A 23,201-nucleotide genomic window follows, 5' to 3' on the forward strand; every position below is an offset into this window, starting at 1 on the left:
AATTAAAACTCAACTAAAAGTATTTACAAAATGAGCTTCTAAACTATCCAAGGATTATATATGCAACCAATAATCATAAAATTGAAAGAACAAGAAAACTCTCTGCCCCCACTGGCATTCTTTCAGCCACATGTATTAGGAGAGCTTTCCTTCTCCACTTCAGCCCTTGATTTTTTTTTCAACCTTGGAGACCGCCATGGATAAGAAGTCATGCCTAAACAAAAGAAAATGATCAAAAACAGAAAATTAAATAAAGCCGAAAGCTATTTACAGTGTCATAGAAACAAAATCAAGTAGATAACGCCATAGTCCCCGGCAACGGCGCCATTTGAAGAGAGGATTTTTGCACGTGTGTCGTGTGCACGTGTTCCTCCTTTCAACAAGATTTATAATTTTCCCACTAATGCAACAAATATTACGAAGTATAAGAGGCAAGAGCGGGGTCGAACCACTGAGACTAGGGACCTACTCGAGATTGTTTCTACGACACATTCAGAAAAGTGATCGGCTGCTGCCACGCAACGAGAGGGTTGAGTTTTAACTCCTAGACCTGGGAAATTAAACCTAATCTATTCTATCTACTAGATCCAGAGAACTGAATGTGCTTCAAATGTAATTGCAATCATGATTTGAAACAGAAAATTAACTCTAGTTCATTCGCCAAATTTCCTGGGTCAAGCAAATAAGTTTCCTGGGTCAAGCAAATAAGTTTCCTAAAACAGCCAGACAACAGATCGTAAGAAAAGCAGCAGAACAGATTTCCCTTAATAGCTACTGACAAGAAAGCTGCAACTAACAAACTAAAGTAGATCTGATTCTAACTACCAACAAACTTCATCTTCTTCATGTAACTAGGCTAAAAACAGAGTGAAAACAGAGCATTGAACACCATGAAAACAGAGCAATCTCAGATCTAAAATTAAACATGGAATTAAAGCTTAAACTAACAGATCTAAGCTACTGGGTCTAGCAGAAAGCGGAATAAACACAGATCAACCTTGCATGCATCACCTAAACTAACAAATCTCAGAAATTGAGCACGTGAATAACTAGATCTCAACCTCTAAACTACTGGAAATCATGTAAACATCATGGATCTAAACATCTAAGCCACCAATTGCGAAAAACATCTAAGAAACATAAGTAAAGAGCATCATCAACAATAAAATAAACACCAAAGCTTCATAAAACCAGAAATAGGTCGAGATCCAAAGGCGGAGTCGTCAATTCCTCCGATGAAACTCGAGATCCAACTACATCATCTCAAAAACGGTAAAGAAAGCAAGGATCCAACGCCGGAGTCGTCAATTCCATCGTCGAAACCATTGGACTAAGCTATGAAATCAGCAACCAAACTAAACTAAGCTAAGAGAGCAGTGGCGTTAAGCGCCTTTGAGAGTTTCCTACCTAAACTACGAGAACGGTAGCGTTAAGCGCTACCGAGAGCTCCCTACCTAAACTACCATAGCGTTAAGCGCTCATTTTCTTCATTCATGTTGGTCCCTTTATATAGGGAGGCTTCAAGCTCGAATCCCTAGGGTATGCTCTTCATGATTTGACGTTTGTACCCTTAAAATATGATCTTTTAAATCTGCTCTGCTCCATTTTCCCCGCCCCGGGTAATTTGTGTGCGTTCCTGGGTCCGGCAGATTTTTCACACACCTGCTCTCCTGATAATTCTCCTTGACCTAGGGGATGTTTGACACTTTTTACTCATTTTCTGCTCATTTTGCATCTGCTCGGTCAATTTGCAGCATCTACTTGACCCAGCAAATATCTGCACACTTAATCTCAAATTTGCGCATTATCTCCCTAAAAAAGCATGTAATATCACCCAAAAAACAATGCATGAAACGAGCCTTATCACACATCCATACATTAACACATCACAAGATAGCATCAAAGCTTAAACATTTATGAGATTTCAATCGGTAAATCTGTCGTGGAGTTGAAGGTGGAGGTGGAAATTGTTACATTTGCGATGTAGGCAAGAGCTATCATGAAGTCGATGACAACTCGACACGTGACCCACCTTTTGTTTTTACTATAACACTAAGAGCATGCGCAGCGGTGGCGTCCGTCGCCACCGCCGTCCGCGCCGCTGGCACGGACGCCATCCGCCGCCGCTGCGCTCGTGCCGCTGGCACGGCGCTGCTCGATGTATCGAGCACGTCCGTGCCAGCGGACGCACACGTGGCGCGCTCCCATTCGTCAACGGCTCGACCGTTGCATTTAAACATTTTTATATATTTTTTTTAAAAAAATCATTTTTTATTAAAAAAAACCGATAAAAAATAAAAAAAAAATTCACTTCCCCAAAAAAATATATCCGTTTATAACCGTTTTTTACACCTTTTTAATTTTTTTTTCATTTTTTTTACCTCAAAAATACACACTTTCATCTATTAATACCCCCAATTTCACCCCAAAAATTCACATCAAACTACACAACTCTCATCATCATTCTCCAATATCCATTCTCATCTCCATTCTCTCATATCCATTTTCATCTTCATTCTCTCATACCCTACAACATCACTATGTCCGGCTAAGACGATAACCCTTCGGGCTCCCACGGTTGGAACCCCGAATGGTTCGGTTCACAACTGTTTCCTAGTCCGGAAACGGAATATTCGGCCCCTCCTCAAACCCAAGATTCGGCCGTTCCGGGTGGCTACCGTCCATACCCAATCGACGACCAAGGTGCCTCTGAAGGGCGCTACGGGTGGACACCGGAGCCTAGGCATCGCGCCCCTTCCCAAATGCCGATTCCTCCATCTCGCGCCGGTGTCCGCACACCGTACTCACCGGCGGAGATGGAAAGATTGTTCAAGGCGTACTTGGAAATCTCCGAAGCTGCGGTGGTTGGAACAAACCAATCCGGCGATCACTTTTGGTGGCGCGTCTCTAGCCGGTACAATGCAAGCCGGCCGCCCGGAACGATCGAGCGCAACGAGAGTATGGTGCGCAACTGCATCGGCCGAGCCAACGAAGAAATTGGCAAGTTCAACGGCTATTTCATCCAGGAGTCCCGGAATGTCGGGAGCGGCCGAAGCGAGGTCGACATCATCACCGCCGCGCTGAGCACCTACCAATCCATGAACGGTAAGTCGTTCAAATATCTTAACGTTTGGCAGGAGACGCGGACGCACCCGAAGTATAAGGGAGGCATAACATCCTCCTCTAGCGGCTCCTCCAAACGATCAAGGTCGGTAGCCCTATCCGACTCCGGCTCGGAAGAAGTGGCTAGCCAACTCGCCGGAGCTAACTTGGGTAGCCCCGACGCCGGACCGAGCGGTTCCCAACGCCGCCCCCAAGGAAGGAAGAAGGCGGCGGCCAACCGTCGTCGCAGCTCGACTCCCGAAGCCGCTCCCGCTCCCTATGTGCCACCTCCACCCCCGAACAACTCGTTGTGGATGCTCTTAAGCCAACTCAATATGGCCGATAGGTCATCTATGACCCCCACGCAACTTGAAACACACGAGACCATGATAAAAGGTCTCCAAAAACAATTGGGGTTGATCCTGCCGGATGCGTAGTCTTATTAGGAGTTTAATTATGTAATTTTTAATTTTTAGGATTTTAATTATGTAATTTTTAATTTTAAGGAGTTTAATTATGTAATTTTTAATTTTTAGGATTTTAATTATGTATTTTTTAATTTTATTTGTAATTTGTAATATTTATTATGGTTTTTAAATGGATTTTAATATTATGGAAATGTTATTGTTTAATTGAATTTTATATTAATTGTGCTCGTCCTTGCGGAAGAGCACAGTTGTGGGTGTTGTGCTCTTGCCAGAGAGCAGACATGAATAGTACCGCCCGGGCCCACAACCGTGCCGCTGGCAAGAGCACGATTGTGGATGCTCTAACACCCAAGGGAAGATTTTTTTTTATTTTTGGGTTTAAATATGTCTCCAGCAAATCTGTAATACTGACCATTACTCTATCCCATTGAATTTTGAAATAAAATAAGTAAATAAATTTCGATTTGCCATTTCTAAAACCCTGGGTTTTCACATCACTCTTCAATGGCGGAAAAGCTAGCTCTCCCTCTTATCCTCCCAAACCCCCCTCCCTCTAAACCTCTTTTCCAAGACTTGCCTCCCTCTGCCGCCGCGCCTCCTCTCCCTCCTCCCAACTTATCCCCTCTCTTCCACGATTACCTTTCCCAACAAAGCCCCGCCACCACCTCCTCCCACGACCCCTTCTCCCTCCAGCGCTCACGCCATCGTATCGGCAAGCACCACGACCCCAACAAGGGAAAGCCCTGGCTCAATCGCCGCCTCTCTCCTCTAGGTGAGCGCACTCTCCACTCCCTCATCGATCCTCAATTCAATCCGGACAAGCTCCACCAAGAGCTATCCTCTTTGCTTAGGTATAGAATTGAAGACTCCGATTTTTCAGAGGATTATATAGATGCTGTATTTTCTGATTTATTGGGTATAATTAAGGGCTTGGGGTTTCATAAAAAATGCGACTTGGCTATGAGTGTTTTCGATTGGATAAAGAACCGTTCGGATTCGCAGAAATTGATCAATGGGTCTGTTGTAGCGGTGGTGATTACTATGTTGGGGAAGGATGGCCGGATTTCTGCTGCTGCTTCTCTGCTGCATAATTTGCAGAAAGATGGATATGGGATTGATGTGTATGCTTACACTTCCTTGATTACTGTTTTTGCTAGAAATGGGAGGTATAGGGAGGCTGTAATGGTGTTCAAGAAAATGGAGGAGGAGGGTTGCACGCCTACTTTGATAACTTATAATGTGATTTTGAATGTTTTTGGCAAAATGGGGATGCCTTGGCACAAGATTATGGAGGTTTTTGATGGAATGAAGAGCTCAGGTGTAGTTCCTGATGCTTATACGTACAACACCATCATAAGTTGTTGTAGGAGGGGATCTTTGTATGAGGAAGCTAAAGTGATGTTTGAGGAGATGAAATCAGCTGGTTATGTGCCCGATAAGGTTACTTATAATGCGCTGTTGGATGTTTACGGGAAGTCGAGGAGGCCTGAGGAGGCGAAAGAAGTTTTGAGGGAGATGGAGGTTAATGATTTCTCCCCGAGCATAGTGACTTACAATTCGTTGATATCTGCTTATGCTAGGGACGGTTTGTTAGATGAGGCGATGGAGCTGAAAGATAAGATGATGGATAAGGGGATCAAGCCGGATGTGTTTACTTATACTACGTTGTTGTCAGGCTTTGAGAAGGCTGGGAAGGATGATTCTGCGATGAAGGTGTTTGAAGAGATGCAAGCTGCAGGCTGCAATCCAAACATCTGCACTTTCAATGCTTTGATTAAGATGTTTGGGAATCGTGGCAAGTTTACGGAGATGATGAAGATTTTTGATGATATGAAGGTGTCTGGATGCAGGGCTGATGTTGTTACTTGGAACACTCTCTTGGCCGTGTTTGGGCAGAATGGGATGGACACAGAGGTGTCGGGAGTGTTCAAGGAAATGAAGAGGTCCGGCTTTGTGGCTGAGAGAGACACGTTTAACACGTTGATTAGTGCTTATAGTAGGTGTGGATCTTTTGACCAGGCAATGGCAATATACAAGCTCATGTTGAAGGCGGGGGTCGCCCCTGACCTATCCACGTACAATGCTGTTTTGGCAGCGTTGGCACGAGGGGGGCTTTGGGAGCAGTCAGAGAAAGTGTTTGCTGAAATGATGAATGGAAGGTGTAAACCTAATCAGATGACCTATAGCTCGTTGCTTCATGCGTATGCTAATGGGAAGAAAGTCGAGAAGATACACGATCTTGCTAGAGATATATATGATGGTGCAATCGAACCACATCCTGTGTTGCTGAAAACCCTTGTTCTGGTCTACAGCAAGAGTGATCTCGTACATGAAACAGAGCAAGCCTTCCTCGAGCTGAGGAGGAAAGGCTTCTCCCCCGACGTGCCTACCCTAAATGCTATGGTTTCAATATATGGTCGGAGGCAGTTGCTCGACAAGGCCAATGAGATCCTGAACTTCATGAAGGAGAATGGGATCACACCTAGTCTAACAACATACAATAGCTTGATGTACATGCACAGCCGGTCCGGGAACTTTGAGAAAGCTGAGGAGATACTGAGGTATCTGGTGTCGAAAGGGGTGAAGCCCGATATCATCTCGTACAATACTGTAATCTACGGCTACTGCAGGAATAGCCGAATGAAAGATGCATCGAGGATATTTGAGGAGATGACTGCATCCGGGGTTGCCCCAGATGTCATCACGTACAATACCTTCGTTGCTAGCTATGCTGCAGAAGCGAGGTTTGTGGATGCCATTAGTGTGATCCGGTATATGATCAAGCACGGCTGCAGGCCGAACGAGAGCACGTATAACTCCATTGTGGATTGGTACTGTAAGCTAAACAGGAGCGAGGAAGCCATGATGTTTGTGACTAATATTCGCCAACTGAATCCTCTGGTATCAAAGGATGAGGAAACCAGGTTATTGCAGAGGCTGACGATGAGATGAGAGGGTTGCATTCCGTCTCTACCATGAAACGAGCCTCTCCGTGTGTGGTGGGCGTCGCCAGAGACAGGTCGGAGATGGGTGTCAATAGAAGGACTGAGATATATGTATGGAGGTAATGCCAAATTTAGCAGATATAGATGTGTATCACTGTTTCATTGCAAAACTTATTTGATTTGCATTGTGATACTGCATAGGTGATGGATTAGTTATGTATATATATGCATATAGTAAAGTTTTACAAACTAAATTTAGTTGCTAAATGTTGCTTGATTTTGTTATTTTACTTCTCTAATTATATGCTTGTGATGCTGATATAAATGAAAGGGATTTTATGAGTTTATTGTGTTTGAAAAGTAGTCTTATGTTGAGAAGTAGAGTTTGTGTATGTGTGTTTGAGACCATTTAATCCGGTTGAAATCCATCCTCATGTTTGGGAGTTTCTGAGTCAAATCTTGTATCTAGACAAAGCTAACTACTCTATTTAGTGATTATACCAACTACTACAAATTTGAGTATCATTAAAATGTAGTAGTAGTATATTCTTACATATGTATTGTGATTGTACCTATGATATCTTTTATTTTAAACTTAAAAGGATAATTAGTAACGTAATACTCAACTAGTATTTTATAATAGTTGAGTTAGCATTTCTTTTTTTTTTGAGTCGTTTTTTTAACAAAAAATGAATTCTTTTTCCACTTAACATCTAAACACTTGCTCTTTCTTAATCTTCGTGCAAAAATATGCTCCAACTAAGATGAGACGGAATGAGTATATATACTGGTTTGGTCGTCAAATTTTATTATGTAGAGTATGAATCAAAGAGTGGGAATTTAGAAGTGAAAGTAATATGTAACCGTTATCAACATGGGGTATTTTCAAACGGATGAATCAACTCAAGAAATAACGGGCGATGGCAAAGCTTCGCTAGAGAGGGGGGTTTGGGCAAGAAGCTTCACCGAAGAGAGGTGGAGGCTTCCTATACGAGAAAGAGAACTTTAGAAATAAGGGTAGAGAGAAAGTAAAATAATAGAGGATGTGTAGCCAGACTTCTACCTCATTAGTCAGCCATATCGTTAATTTTTTAAGCATATATATATATATTAGAGTTTTGTATACTAGAAATTACCTTTCGAGTGATTGAATACTGTAAAACTCTATGTATTCTTTTTTAATGAATGCAACAGATTATTTTTGTCATAATGTTGTTATGTTTTACATTTAATGTATGTTTATTGCATATTTAAATGTATAAGCGAACGTAGCAAAGTCTAAGTCTTTGTTTTAGTAGACCGGTTGTGGGCGTCGTCCATTTTAAGGTAACACGGTCAGTTCTGAACAAAGAAATATAAGAATTTCACAACCTAGATAGGCCTAGACTACCTATCGTGAAAGGTTGCAATGTCAGTCCGATTATTTCTAAGCCTTATTGAAATAAGATGACGTTGGTGTGGTATAGCACTGAATTGGATCTAAAACGGCAAGGCGAGTCTTTATGATATCTACTGAAAGAAGAGGTCTTGATAATTAATTTCTTAATCAATGTACGTTAGCATTGAGCATACGATATTGATTATCTACTACTTTGACATACCAATAGGTGCGGGTTTTTCGTAACCCAACGATCCTGGTATCTTGGGTAGTGGCGATTAATATCTAGCGGTGCTAGGATTGTTATTATATTGAATCGTGCGCGAGGTGAGTCTCGTTTGATAACATCCACAAGAGGAGCTCGAAATAAGGTTTTATTCTTCGGAACCTAGCTAGTTGGAGTTTGATTACTCTATGAATAATAAATAAGTGTTTCTTGCTAAGTCCACTCTTGGAGTTTTTAATATGTTAATTAATTAAGTCCATAGCAGACATTGATTAATTAATGGATGATTCTATCTCAAGTGCGGAAAATAAATGATAAACAAATGGAAACCGGAATACTTGTAATTTCAGATTTGGATGGGCAGTGCAATATTACTTCTTTAGTGGCTGATTGTAATATTCCAATATAAACTCATATTAAATTGTGGGTTCAATTTAATTAGTAAAAAGCTCCTTAGATCCCTGACTGGGCCCAATATGTGACTTAATATAAATATGAGAATAAAGGAAACAGAAATGAGACTTGTTTTTTTCAATTTTCGTCCCCCCCCCCATTTCAAGGAGATGAACAATTTTTGCTCTCCTTTCGTGAGCATGATTCTGTCTTCTTTATTCAAGTCCTAGTATTCTGGTGAGATTTTCCCACACAAATATCAGATTACAGTCCGGGATACCAGTCAGAAGATCCGAGGTCGAGTACTCAAAATCTTCACATGGAGAAGACGCAAGCTATCTTCGATTCTTAAGTGAATCAAAGAGGTAAATTGGCTAACTACGCAGCAAGCATGTTTTAGGGATTATTTGTGCTAAAGCATGTTTAAATTCAAGTTGTGAGCATGATACATGTGAGAATTACGCGAATAGAGTTTATCTAAATAATTTGCTAAATAGATCAAGTTTTATGTGATCCGTTAGAGCGCACGCTTCCGTAGCAAACCCCTTCAATATACACTATAAATTCGTTTGATTTGAAATATTATATCTTAGGATTGAATATGCATTACATTTGATTCATGAGATTGCAACTCACGACTTAATCTTAGATGAATAAACATATAATAATAAATCATAATAATCAAATTGTACCTATATCAATAGTTGAAGACAATTTATGTGATTACAATTTTTTTTCTCACACGTTTACGAACAAGATATAAGTCATTAAATTAACAGTTACTAGAACTCCCTCCATCCGCAAACAGGAGTCCTGTTTTACCATTTTAGTCCGTCTGCGAATAGGAGTCACAGTTCACTTTACCATAAATGGTAATGGGGTCTCACCTTCCACTAACTCATTTCACTCACATTTCATTTAAAACTAATATATATAAGTAGGACTCTTATTCCACTAACTTTTTCCACCCGTTTTTTTTAACATTTCTTAAAATTCGTTCCATCAAGAAATGGAACTCCTAATGGCGGACAGAGGGATTAATAATTAACAGTTATTAGATTCGATGATTATCTTTGATCGCGTCTCATTTTCATTAAATTGAGGCCTCTTGAATTCTAGCTCTAGATTGTTAGGGCATCCACAATAGGGGCGGAGCGCCGGCCGCCCTGCGGCGAACTATAGTGGACAAAGCGTCCGCCCTGGCGTGGACGGATGGGAGGGGGAGGAAGGTCCATCGCCGAGTATTCGGCGAGGACGCGGCGGTGGGGGAGCGGCGTTGCGGTCTACTGCGCGGCGCTTCCGCGGCGGCGGCAGACAAATTTTTTCTTTTTCATTTTTTTAAATTTATTTAATTACCTATAAATACATCCCATTCCCCTCATTATTTTCACACCATTCCAACTCTTTATTCCTATTTTGTCTCCCTAAAATTTGTGGATTCCATTGTTTTTAAAAAATGGATGATTTGTGGAATGACGTGTGAGATTCTCTGATTCAAGAGGTGCAGAGGGAAGCCGACGAGGAGGATGCGGCGCTGGCGGCGGAATTGGCGGAGGCGGCGCTCCCTCGTCGATTCATCATCGTCGGACAATCCCACGAGACCATAGCGGAGCGCACCAGCGGCTGATGGCAAACTACTTTGGCGATAACCCCCATTACCCACCAGAGATTTTCCGTCGGCGTTTCAGAATGTCGCAACAGCTCTTCACCCATATAGCGACGACATTGACGGCGCGGTACAGGTGCTTCACCCTCCGGAGTGATTGCACTGGCCGGATCGGGCTGTCTACTTTTCAGAAATGCACCGTTGCAATTGGGCAGCTTGCCTATGCCGGATCGGCTGATATGTTCGACGAATGCCTACATATGGATGAGACGACTAGCCTAGAGGTGCTCCGGTAGTTTTGTAAGGGCATCCGAGAAATCTTTGGTCCGGAGTTCCTACGAAAGCCAACCTTTGATGAGTGCCAGAGACTGCTAGATATGCACGGTTCGGTGCACAGTTTCCCAGTGATGATAGGCAGCATCGATAGCATGTATTGGGAGTGGAAAAACCGCCCATTGGCATGGAAAAGCCAGTTCACTACGGGTTTCAAAAGCAAACATCCATCGATGATTCTGGAAGCCGTTGCTGACTACTGTTTGCGGATCTGACATGCATATTTCGGTGTTGCAGGTTCGAACAACGACATCAACGTTCTGCAGACATCGCCTTTCTTCAATGATGAGTGCCGGGGGCAGGGACGGACCTAGCATGAGCCAAGCCACCGCTCCAGCGGGGGCTTGGCCGGCGCCGGTCTCAGAACCCCACCATCACACCATGGCCGGAGGACGCTGCCGGTGTCTGCACTTTCAGTTTTTATGTAGTGATGAGAGGAAGGGGAAGGAGTTAGAAAATTAATTACTCTCATTTACTTTACAGTTGGCAGCAGTAGGGCCCATTTTTTTATTATGGAGTAGTAATTGATTTGGGAATATCCGTTTTCTTTTGTATGATTAGGATTTGGGAAATAGGAGTACATTATAATATAACTCTAATTGTGTGTTTTTAGAGATTTATCAATATACATTTTTATTGGAGGAATAATGTTGTGTGCTATTTATCTTGCATTTAGTTTAATATTTATGTTTTAATATAAAAAATGTTACTAATAGTTATTTAAATTATGAAATTTGGTCCAATTTTGGTTAATCTGTTAAAATATTAAATCACGAAATTTAGATTGTTCTCAATTGTCTCATTTACGTAAACAAAGTCATAAAATGTAGACATTTATTATACTAATATGGTAGTAATTAAGAAAATTTGAAATTTTGTGATTTAATATTCAAATTAATGTTATATAACTTTCCAAATATTACTCTGTCTCATATTAGTTGCACTTTTCATTTTAGGCCATAAACTTTGGATTGATTTTTTAGTATGATTAAATTAGTATTTTAAATATGATGAGTGATCAATAAATAAATGAACATTCAACCAACATAAATATATTAATTAAATACTCTAATTCTTAGTTAAAATAGAAACAGTATAAGTAGTTTGGTACGAGCCGAAATACAAAAGTGCAAGTAACACGGGACAAAGGGAGTACTAAACTTCATAATTTGAATGAATATTATCACATATAAAAATATTTTTGCATTTAAACTTCATTATTTATTTGTGTTTTATCATTTTATAAATTTATAAAAATAAGTAGGATAGGTAAGATTTTTTGAAATACTATTTTAAATATATATATTATTTTAAAAATTTCAGCACCGACTTATTTGGATTTCTAGTTCCGTCCCTGGCCGGGGGAGGGTCCAGAAATCAGATTCGTAGCCAACGGAACGCAGTACCACATGGGATACTATTTGGCAGATGGGATATACTCTCGTTGGCCCGTATTCGTCAAGACAGTTCGCCAACCGGTTGGACCGAAGAAACAATATTTTGCGTGAAAACAAGAGGCTGCTAGGAAGGATGTTGAGCCAGCTTTTTGTGTGCTCCAAGCGCGATGGACCATTATACGGTGCTCGGCACGAGTCTGGCACGAAGATGATGTCGCGAATATTATGTTCGCATGTATCATATTGCACAATATGATAATAGAAGATGAAGGATTTACTGCAGAGCGCTGGGCACCGGAAGATGGTGCAAGTACAAGCCACGGTGTTGCCTCCGCGCCGATACAGATGGGTGTACCACGTAGTAATGAATATCTGCTCCAACGTTTCACTGATATGCGCAGGAGCACAACACATACCCAACTCTAGGCCGATTTGATTGAAGAGGTCTGGGCACACAGGGGAGGGGGCGCAGCGTGAAAAACATGTGTGATTTTCCATAGATGAAATTTTCGTTGTATAATTTTCCTCTTACTTTAATACGACGAAAATTTAGTTTTCAGTTTTAATTTATTTAATTAGCCGTTTTTTTCTAATTATGTATAGTCCGATAATTTTAATCTTCATTAAATTAAAATATATAAAGAATAAAATAAGGTGAAATGTGGCAAAAAAAAAGTGTCCATTATTGCTGTGAATTTTTTTTTTTTTGGTTGTGGACAAATCAGAAGTGGCTGTGGATAAAAAAGTGGCGGACGGAGTGGAAGTGTCTACAATATTAAGGATATTCTTACAAATGGGTTTATTGGAACCACGTTTATATTGGCTGATAACAACGGAGACGATCCAATAATTGAACAACTAATAATTGAATTTCACATGGAAATTGTTTTCTCATTCGTCTCTAAAAAGTTGAATTACAGGCAAAAATCTGTACACGGAATCTTAAGATATTAAAATGGTTTCATTAATTAATTAGGAACTTCTGTTTTCTCCATTAAAACAAAGATCCGTGAGCTAAGCTTAACTGTCGCAATCTCCCTCACAACGATCCAAACTAACAAATATACCCTAATTCTCCGCGATTGAAGATGAGCTGGTGGTGGGCTGGAGCTATTGGCGCTGCAAAGGTAAATAATTATCAATCTTCACTTTTCTAGGTTTATGATGAAATTGATTTGTGTTTCCATATCCTTATCTTCTGAATTTTGCGTAATTGATGTGTGCACGGTCGAAAACAGAAAAAAATCGATGTAGATGAGGCGCCGCCGAACTACCAGAGCGTGGCTCTTGTGGTGGGGGTGACCGGAATCGTGGGGAACAGCCTGGCGGAGATCCTTCCTCTCTCCGACACTCCAGGTGGCCCGTGGAAGGTTTATGGTGTGGCGCGCCGCCCCCGCCCCTCCTGGAATGAGGATCACCCAATCAACTACATCACCTGCGATGTATCCGACGCCGACGACGTCAAAACAAAGCTATCCCCTCTCACCGATATAACCAACATTTTCTATGCCACGTGGACTAACAGATCCACCGAGAAGGAGAATTGTGAGGCTAATGGGGAAATGTTGAAAAATGTGCTGAATGTTGTGATCCCTAATTGCCCCAATTTGAAACATATCTGTTTGCAGACTGGTAGGAAGCATTATCTCGGTCCATTTGATAATTTGTTGAAGTTTCAACCTCATGATCCTCCGTTTACGGAGGATTTGCCTCGATTGGATTGCTTGAATTTCTATTATACCCTAGAGGATATTCTGCTTGTGGAAGCTGGGAAGAAGGAGGGTTTGACTTGGTCCGTGCATCGGCCTGGGGTTATATTCGGGTTCTCACCGTACAGCATTATGAATTTTGTTGGAACGCTTTGTGCGTACGCAGCTATTTGCAAGCATGAGGGTGCAGTTTTGAGGTATCCCGGTAGTAAGACTACTTGGGATGGATACGCGGATTGCTCGGATGCGGACTTGGTTGCGGAGCATCAGATATGGGCAGCTGTGGATCCTTACGCGAAGAATGAGGCGTTCAATGTGAGCAATGGCGATGTTTTCAAATGGAAGCATTTCTGGAAGGTGTTGGGGGAGCAGTTTGGGGTGGAGTGTGGGGAGTATGAGGAAGGGAAGGAGGTTAAACTGCAGGAGTTGATGAAGGATAAAGGTCCTGTTTGGGACGAGATCGTGAGGGAGAATGGCTTGGCGCCTACCAAGTTGGAGGATATTGGGCATTGGTGGTTGATAGATGTTGTGTTTCAGAATGCGTGTTTGCTGGATACAATGAACAAAAGCAAGGAGCATGGATTTCTTGGATTCAGGAATTCCAAGAATTCCTTCATTTCTTGGATTGATAAGGTGAAAGCTTACAAGATTGTTCCTTGAGTTGAATACCTGTCTGCCCTGTGCTTGGTGAATGAATTTGTTTCCTTGGTTATTAGTGTGCTATGCATCATTTCTTTATTGCACGAAGCAGAATAATGCTGTATAATAAGATTGATTTCAATTGGGAAGAGAAAATGATGCTGCATTATGGAAGTATACATAGTTGGCGGATGTCATTTTCTTATGTCAATTTGGTGGTTGTACTTGTTTTTGCTTCCTTCATCATTGTATCTTGCTTCATGGTATATGTAAATTTCAGTGTTCCTATATGCGAGTATTTTTTTTCTTTCTGGATTTGAGTAGTCGTTGATCATTCGATTGTGTGCTTTTTAATTTGTTGTGATCCATTCCTTTGTACTAAAATGAGACGAGCACAATAGTACACAGAAAATAATCTGCAGGTGAACTAAACTATCAGTGTATGAGTATCTCTGATAGCAAAAACTGATTTCAGACCAAAAAAGAACGAAAAGAATGGGTAATTGATGTTAGAGCCTATGCTTCAAAATTAACTAAAATCCTTTTGTACTGTATTCTATTTTATCTACACCAACCCTGTATACAACATAAACGGTTTTTTGAGTAATTCAGTATAACACATTTGCTCGTGATTCTTTGTTGGGAAATATCTTGTCGCTAGAACTTTCCATCGTTTCATCCGAGTTATGGGAATGGATATCAATAGGCGGAGAAGTAGATCCAACTGTGCCTTGCTTATGCTTAGTAGTGGAGATTGTAGTTTGGTGATCAAGATACATCACAATTACAGTAATGTCATCATGGAAATGCCTCCTCACACCCCTCTCGATCTTCTTGATATCTTTGTACCTCACTTCTCTCTTCTTTGCTGCTTCCTGAATGGCAGCTGCAACCAACCTCTTGGCTATTCCCTGCAAAATTACACCATGAGATGTGTAAGTTGTGGCTGGAATAAAGCATAAGTCGAAACAGTAAAAATTTATCACGGTTTGGCAGATACTGGACACTTACAGCTCTTGGGTACTTGGAAACTATTTGAACCGCTTCATCATCGCTGAGTTGCTCCCACAGACCATCAGAGGCAAAAATAATAAACATATCTTGTGGTCTCAGCTTTCTGGTTACAATGGAAGGTTCAGCGGACATAAGAGGTTGCTTCATGGGGACAAAATTTCCGTGTTGCTGGAAAATAGGGTCACTGTGAAACTCGGGCTTCTTCAAATAGACATCACCAATTGATCTAGATACCTGAAGAAAGATAACAAAAACATTAGGGATTTAACATCACATTTGGCTTCATGTCAATAAACTAGAAAAAGGAATGTTTAAAGATTGTAAGACACTAACAACTCTTTGTCTCACCGTGCCAACATGAATATCTCTAAATCACAAGGAAGGAATGATGGAAAAATAGATCCTAAATGCTAAACGAGCTTCTTTGAAGTCATTAGGATATTTGAAGTAGCCAAAAAGAAAGGCATGAGACTATAGAGCCACCAGGATCACAACACTTTCTTTATGATCTTAACATCTCATGTGTGGAAGGCCTCTACTTCAACTTCAGCTACATGAGATGCCAAGGGGCAGAGGATGTGAATCCTGGCAGAGTAACCAAGACATGATCCTTTAGCAAATGAACTTATTGTGAGCTCTCGAAAAGAAAGACTGAACCGAAACAGGTGATAAAATCAACTCCGGGAGAATGCTCTTTCAAGTTGAGCAGTAGGATCTAGCTGAAAGAAAAGCAGCCAAGAGTTCTACCAATGAATCGCATGTGTCTTTAGTTCAAAGCTAAATCTCTTGGCCCGTTTACTACTATATTCGGTATCAGTATTTTGATTGGATTGGATTGCTTAAATAATAATCCGTATAAGTTTTTCTTTAATAGAGAACACAGTGCCATGACTACTAAACCTTAAACCAAAACACTAGAATGAATACAATATGAAACTAGAAAATTATCTAATGCCCCAAAATTGAACAAAATGGTTAGTTGTGGCATGCTCACTATAAGGTTCTCTGAGGATCAACTCAGTTCAGATGCTTTGAAATTTCATAACAGTCGCTTCAATACCAAGTTAAATACATAGATGAAGAAAAGCACCTGAATGATTCCCTTGATTCTCCAAACCCCTCGACAATAAATCACAACAGGTGAATCATCAGGATGAAGAGCTTCGACCTCCCTCCTAACATCTTCGGACGAAACATTATGGTCTGTGGACAACCTCTCCGCTACTAACTTCTTCCCTCCATCAAAACCTCTTCGACCTAGAACAGCTCTTGAATCTCCCAAATTTGCAACATACAATTCACCGTTTGAAATTGCACCAAGCAAGCAGCACGACCCGACAGTAGCAATCTGTGGTTTGATTGGCAATGATCTCTTCACTAAGCGAGTGAAATCCTCTTCAGTGGCATTGAAAGCCTTCTTTATCACATCCGTCGATAATCCCCCTTGCTCCTTGGAAAATTCTGCACATCACAAATCGAAATTGATTGGCGACGAGATTAAAGAACATTCTAGAATCATAGATTCAATTGTCGATATATTCTATTTCTCCGAGTTCAGAGGTGAATCAAACATTTAAAAACAATCAATTGAGCAGAAAACTCTCATTTATTAAAAATAACAAAAAAAAACTAAACAAAACAATCAAGCAAAACCTCAAGTGAAAAAGAAATTGGAAGTAGTAAGAAAGAAATAGTAGCGGAATTGAAGAAAATTACTGTGGAGATGAGGGAAGAGGTGGTTGTTGACAAAGCGGGAGGCCTCAGGTCCGCCGTGGCCGTCGTAAACTCCGACGTAGGTGGCGGAGGGGGAGGTATAGACCTGGCTCTGATCCTCCAGGTTGGAATTGGCCTGGACGACGGCGATCGAGAATTCACCGGAGGCGTGGGGCTTCAATTCGGAGTGCCAGAGCAAGGCGTCGGCATTTCGGAGGCCAAAGCAGCGCAAACAGCAGGATCGCAACATGATCCAATAGGCTCGGAAGGATTGGATTGAGAATCGAGTATGGTTCAATTGTAGGTTGAGATTTTGTTTTGACGAGGTTTATTTTGTAGAGTGGAAACACTTTGAAAGGAACCGCGTTTATAAAAAGGGAAGAGAGAGAAAGCAACTCAGTGATGAGACGAAGAAGACGAAGAAGACGAAGAAGAAAGAAAGGCGACACGGCGCACCAACTGTTGCAACGCGCTTTTCTCTTTTCTTTTCTTTTCTTTTCCTTTTTTTCTTTTCTTTTTCAGTTAATAGAATACCCTATTTTTTTGCATACATCTTCAGATATTATTAAAGTGTTACTACATCAAATTCAATGTAAAATCCTTTACTTTTGTCACATATTTATATTTATGTAACATATGAGGAATATTCATTATTTATATTTAATCCGTTTTATATTTATGTTCATAGTATTATAAATTGTTTACGTCGACCATTAGATTTATACTTTTTTTTATCTCACTATAGCAGTATGACATAATATTAACTTATTAGTAATTTTTTTAGTGAGAATAGAGAATGTTATTTTACTAAGACTATCTTTATTTATTTACACTAAATTTAAACTCATTTTGGTACGAATGTCATACTATTAAATAGTGATTTTACTTCAATAATTTATTACTGAATTCAAACTTAAAAAATGTTCTCTATCTACTAAGTATTTTTTTTACTCACAAACTTTAAAAAGTGATTTGTGATTGTTTTAGTGTAAACTTAAATGAGTATATGTTAAAAATTCAAAATAGAATTGATTTGAGAATACTATTGGAGCTAATTATCTTCTTTATTTTAGAATATTATTGGAGTTGGCCATGTATCAAAGTTTTGTTGTGTTTGGTTCATTTTATGATTTGCGGTTTTAATACTATTGTATACTATTTTCGATCGATTGTAGTATAAATTATAAAACCGGAAACTTCTTTTAATATGGTTAATCGCTGAACATTTGTTGACTTGATCCAATTTTTAGGCTTATCTATTGTTGAGAATTTTTTATTTTTAAATGTGATTATAAACTATATAATCAATTTTTTATGAGAGTCTAATGATTAATCCATGCATGATAACAGATAAATATTACTATTTGTGAATGCAGAGTTAAGTTGGAACGATTCCAATCTTTTGGTGCACGCATTTCCCAACAAACTACTAATTAGAAAGACTCCTATCTTCTTTCTTTTTCATTTTGCAAGGGATAGACATCCAAACTTTAATGTGAAAAAGAAACACATCAAATTAGAATAATACAATCAAAGTATATAAGTATAAAGTATGTTATAATCCAAATCGTGTTATTCGTGGATATTGGTTGGTTAAACTTATATCTTCGAGATGGATTTTGAATTCAAATGGACAAGACAATTAATAAATTAGTACAGCATATAATAGTATGAAAATAGAGTAAGTGTATATGTCATAACACGTTACTAAAAAGGTAGTGGTGCTTATTAAAATAATTTAAATCTTCACTTCAACATAAAGGTATGAAGTAAATATATTCAAATAGGGTCGAGTTCGGTAATATGCAGTGTGAATATAAATATTTTTTTCTACCTTTTGTGGTTTCACGACAATTTTAGGATTGCAATGCTTCTTCTATTTCAAATAAAATAAGTACATACTTTATTTTGTTGGATTTAGATCTAATTTCGATTTAACAAGGATTATTGTTGTTGACTCACTAGCAAACCACTAAAATATTACTCCAACGTTGGCAAATGGCAATAACTACAAGGAGTATATATTTGAGGTTGGCAATAACCCAACGTTGGGATATTTTTATTTGGACGTAACAAAATTTTCATTTATCAATAAAATGATTCAATTTCTTAATTATTTTAGTCAAACCGTTGAGTTGAGTGGGTGGCTAATAGAAATGGCTTTTACAAAAGCGACATAATTTGTGGATTTATTTCTTATAGAGGAAGAAACTTATCGGAATCACATTATGTAAGTTTAATACTACTATGGATTTGGGTAAATCTTCAAATATTTATTCGTTTTTGCTCTCGTTTTCCATAAATACTATATCCATATATGTCGTGTTGTACTTTAAGGTGGCGTTCGGTTGCCATGACTAATATCATGAGACTATCCATTTAGGATTAAGTTGTGGGATTATTTTAGTTGGAGGGGGAGGCTATGACTAAATATCATGAGACTATCTATCTAGGATTAAGTTGAAGGGTTCAATCTTATGAACCAAATATGATACATATTTAATCATGAGATTTAATTTTACCAACCGAACACCCCCTAAGTAAATGTACTATCCATATCCTTCTATTCCTTAGTTGAGTCAATAATCGGTTAGAGTACTTTCATATATATAAATAAATAAAATTTACTTCTATACTTCAAAAGATTGATTCGATTACGTTTGAATTATTCAGATTTAAGTTTGTATTAATTTATATTTACTCCTTTAATTAATTTCATCGAAGTAATAAGTAATATTGATTCAATTTAACCGAAACATGGCCTTAAATGTCGGTCATAAGAACTTTTTTTTCGAAAATGCGCAACATTTGATGCTTATTTTTTCCCCAAAAGAGCATACTATGATTTTGCAGAAATATCTGTCACTCGTGACTTCAACATCGTGGGACCATGGAATACTAGAATTCACATCCCAAACCTAAATTTGACTCGTTCCTCTGAACTATTTAACCCTATAATCACATAGTACCAAACTTGAATCTTCTCTCACGCAAAACCACATAATAAGAGAAAATGATACTCCCTCCATCCGCGAATAGAGTCCCGTTTTGCTATTTTAGTCTATCCGCGAATATGAGTCTCGATTCACTTTTACCATAAATGGTAATATGGTCCCACTTTCCACTAACTCATTTCACTCACATTTCATTTAAAACTAATATATACAGGTGAGACCTCTATTCCACTAACTTTTTTCCACCCACTTTTCTTAACATTTCTTAAAATTTGTGCCGCCAAGAAATGAGACTCCTAATAGCGGACAAAGGGAGTACTATTTTAAAAGGGTATGGATTCAAGTATGGATGAATGTCATAGGATTTGTCTATCTTTAATCATATGATTAGGGAATCGATGTTTGTCTTTGGGTACAAAACAACTAAACAACCTCAAATCCTTTGGGTCAGCTATTTCACCCTTCGAGGTAATGAATAATTATACGCACACAAAATGAACAATTAATATTCCTTCCGTCCACCATTTAAAGAGTCTTTTTTACTCGGCACGTGTTAAAAAAATTACTCCCTCCGTCCCACTTTAGGAGTCCCAGTTGAGTTTGCCACGGGTTTTAAGAAATGTAAAGGAAAGTTGGTGAAAAAAGATAATGGAATGTTGGTCCTACATTTTTTTATATTAGTTTTATAATAAAATGTGAGTGGAAAAAAGGTTAGTGGAATGTGAGGCCTAATACTATGGAATATTTCAACCGGGACTCCTAACGTGGGACACTAAAAAATGGTAAACTGGGACTCCTAAAGTGGGACGAATGGAGTATTTGACTTTGTGAAATAAATAAAGGGAGAAAGTAAGTGGAATGTGAGACCCATTTAAAATTGGAATAACTGCCTTAAAAGCAATGTTTTAAAAACCGGACCGGCAAGCGAACCGGCGACGTTACTGGTTCACGGTTCAACCGGTCCAACCGGTCGAACCACCGGTCTAACCGTTTTACTGTTGCAAATATATATAAAAATATATTAAATTTAGTAAATGATTTACAATTAATAATATATAACAAAACATTAAACCTTATAGATAATTAGTGATGTATAAATATAAATAATATTAAAATTTAGTAAATATATTCAGATATATATATTTAATATTAGTTAGTCTAAATAAAAAATTTAATATTTCATGTATTAAAATAGATAATGTTTATATTAATTTAAGAAAATTTATTTCGTAAAATAATATATAATTAAATACGAATTAAGTACTTATTAATTAGTTTAGATAAGATTATTCATTAATGTCACTAGCTAGGGTATATAAATTAAGTATGTAATATAAAAAATTTATTTATAGTAAATAATGAATCTTATATGGCACTAATAATAATATTGGTGGTAAGTAGAGCATCATTCAAATATAAAGGATGATAATTATATATATTATAATTAACAATTATATTAAAGAATAATAAAACTAAAATGAATTATTAGTTTTTGTAGATAAAATTAATGGTTAATGTATAAAAATATTTAATGTTTAAATTGTTCAATGAGCCCATGTGGTGGAGTGGTAGAGGTCTTTTTAACTAGAAGAAAGGTCATGAGTTCAACCTCTACCGACAACAAATTTTTAAAAATTTTGAAAAAAAAATAGAAAACCGGTTTCCGGTTCACGGTCCAACCGGTCCGACTGGCCGGTTCCACCGGTTCACGGCGGTTCAATGCAATAGTGGTTTAAAAGGGTGAACCGGACCGGACTACCTACCTGTTCGCGGTCCGACCGGTCGAACCGGCCGGTCCGGTCCGGTTTTTAAAACATTGCTTAAAAGTCACCAACTTTGCCCAAATTCCGGTTTTTCCCACGACCTATAAAATTGGCGTATAAAGTCACCAACTTTGCATTTAGTCACCGATTTCCCATGATGGTTTTTCCGGCGAAAGAGCGAGCTGACGTGTCGTTTTTAATTGACGTGGCGTCTCGTGGCGGCTGACATGGTAACAATTGTTGATTGTGCAATAAAAAAAATTAAAAACAAAATTAAAAAATAAAATAAGCAAACAAAATGGCCGTCATTGCTAACCGGATTAGCTCCGATGCAGCGAGGTACGAAAATGGAGGTCTCCAAAGAAACGTGGGTTTGCTCCACCGACTTCATTTGTCTGGATCCGGAGCGCCCAAGGAGGGTCGCCGCTAGGGGTGAGCAAAAAAACCGGAAACCGAATATCCGAACCGAAATTTTGAAATTTGGTTCGGTTATTTCGGTTTTTCGGTTCGGTTCGGTTTTGAAAATACAAAAATTTTGGTTTTTTCGGTTCGGTTCGGGCGAAGAAAAAAACCGAATAACCGAATAACCGAATTTATTTAATTATTTATATATATTACTATTATTTAATTATAACTAAAAGTAAAAGCCCTATTATTTTAATTCGATTATCTGTTTAAGGTTTTTCGATTTTTCGGTTTTTTATATAATTTTGGTTTTTCGGTTTAGTTCGGGTTTTTAAGTTCGTTTTTCGGTTTTTCGGTTTTAGTTTTAGGCGAAATTCAGTTTTTCGGGTTCGGTTAGGGCTAAAAACCGAACCGAAACCCGAATGCACACCCCTAGTCGCCGCCAAAGCCGATGCAGAGCCTCCAATGGTGAAGAAGAGGGCCTCCGTGGAGAAGTCGAAGCCCCGAGTTCCTGAGCCGCCGAGGAGGAACAACGACTCACAGCCGGCGCGGTCGTCGTGCTCTCTGCCGGCTGACGAGAAGTGCGAGCCAAAGCTGCCAATGGAGGTCTCCGATGCAGAGCCTCCAATGGTGAAGAAGAGGGCCTCCGTGGAGAAGTCGAAGCCCCGAGTTCCAGAGCCGCCGAGGAGGAACAACGACTCGCAGCCGGCGCGGTCGTCGTGCTCTCTGTCGGCCGACGGGAAGTGCGAGCCGAAGCTGCCAATGGAGGTCTCCGATGCAGAGCCTCCAATGGTGAAGAAGAGGGCCCCCGTGGAGAAGTCGAAGCCCCAAGTTCCAGAGCCGCCGAGGAGGAAGAACGACTCGAAGCCGGCGCGGTCGTCGTGCTCTCTGTCGGCCGACGAGCCGCTGGAGCTGACTAGGTGCAAGTCGGAGCTGTCGTTTTAGGTGTTAGAAATGACGTCGGTTTACGATTATCCGATGTCATCCACGTCAACATTCAGGCGTGCCACATAGGACACTTAGTTGCCGGAAAACACAGGGTCAGGTCAATTTGGGAGATACCAGCGACCCAGCAAAGTTGGTGACTTTATACGTCAATTTTATAGGTCGTGGGAAAAACCAAAATTTGGGCAAAGTTGGTGACTTTTAAGGCAGTTAGGCCACCCGCAACGCGTCACGCGGGTGACCCGTATTCC

General features: G+C 39.5%; 3 protein-coding genes across 3 annotated transcripts; 2 read left to right on the top strand and 1 right to left on the bottom strand.

Moving 5' to 3' along the window:
* Positions 1-3,989: 3,989 nt before the first annotated feature.
* On the top strand, positions 3,990-6,820 carry LOC121805888 (pentatricopeptide repeat-containing protein At5g02860-like). Its single transcript, XM_042205920.1, has one exon. It carries the CDS (start codon positions 4,035-4,037, stop codon positions 6,480-6,482), a length of 2,448 nt encoding a protein of 815 aa, XP_042061854.1. The 5' UTR covers positions 3,990-4,034; the 3' UTR covers positions 6,483-6,820.
* A 5,833-nt stretch (positions 6,821-12,653) lies between these two features.
* Positions 12,654-14,467, top strand: LOC121805627 ((S)-8-oxocitronellyl enol synthase ISY1-like). Its single transcript, XM_042205558.1, has 2 exons — positions 12,654-12,935; positions 13,047-14,467. Exons 1-2 carry the CDS (start codon positions 12,897-12,899, stop codon positions 14,175-14,177), a joined length of 1,170 nt encoding a protein of 389 aa, XP_042061492.1. The 5' UTR covers positions 12,654-12,896; the 3' UTR covers positions 14,178-14,467.
* A 218-nt stretch (positions 14,468-14,685) lies between these two features.
* LOC121805628 (probable protein phosphatase 2C 63) lies at positions 14,686-17,322 on the bottom strand. Its single transcript, XM_042205559.1, has 4 exons — positions 16,887-17,322; positions 16,261-16,631; positions 15,168-15,404; positions 14,686-15,067 (listed from the first exon to the last, which is right to left on the bottom strand). Exons 1-4 carry the CDS (start codon positions 17,131-17,133, stop codon positions 14,765-14,767), a joined length of 1,158 nt encoding a protein of 385 aa, XP_042061493.1. The 5' UTR covers positions 17,134-17,322; the 3' UTR covers positions 14,686-14,764.
* Between the last annotated feature and the right edge of the window lie 5,879 nt (positions 17,323-23,201).

This window comes from Salvia splendens, chromosome 5 (genome assembly GCF_004379255.2).
Source record: "Salvia splendens isolate huo1 chromosome 5, SspV2, whole genome shotgun sequence".
Lineage (NCBI taxonomy): Eukaryota > Viridiplantae > Streptophyta > Magnoliopsida > Lamiales > Lamiaceae > Salvia > Salvia splendens.

What these genes read in the sequence shown, in the direction of transcription:
- LOC121805628 (XM_042205559.1), bottom strand. Translation starts at nt 17,133, where the DNA reads ATGTTGCGATCCTGCTGTTTGCGCTGCTTTGGCCTCCGAAATGCCGAC. An exon ending in CCTCTTCCCTCATCTCCACA is followed by an intron (nt 16,632 to 16,886) that starts GTAATTTTCTTC and finishes TGTGATGTGCAG; the next exon opens with AATTTTCCAAGGAGCAAGGG. An exon ending in TTTCCAAGTACCCAAGAGCT is followed by an intron (nt 15,068 to 15,167) that starts GTAAGTGTCCAG and finishes GTAATTTTGCAG; the next exon opens with GGAATAGCCAAGAGGTTGGT.
- LOC121805627 (XM_042205558.1), top strand. Translation starts at nt 12,897, where the DNA reads ATGAGCTGGTGGTGGGCTGGAGCTATTGGCGCTGCAAAG. An exon ending in GAGCTATTGGCGCTGCAAAG is followed by an intron (nt 12,936 to 13,046) that starts GTAAATAATTAT and finishes GGTCGAAAACAG; the next exon opens with AAAAAAATCGATGTAGATGA.
- LOC121805888 (XM_042205920.1), top strand. Translation starts at nt 4,035, where the DNA reads ATGGCGGAAAAGCTAGCTCTCCCTCTTATCCTCCCAAACCCCCCTCCC.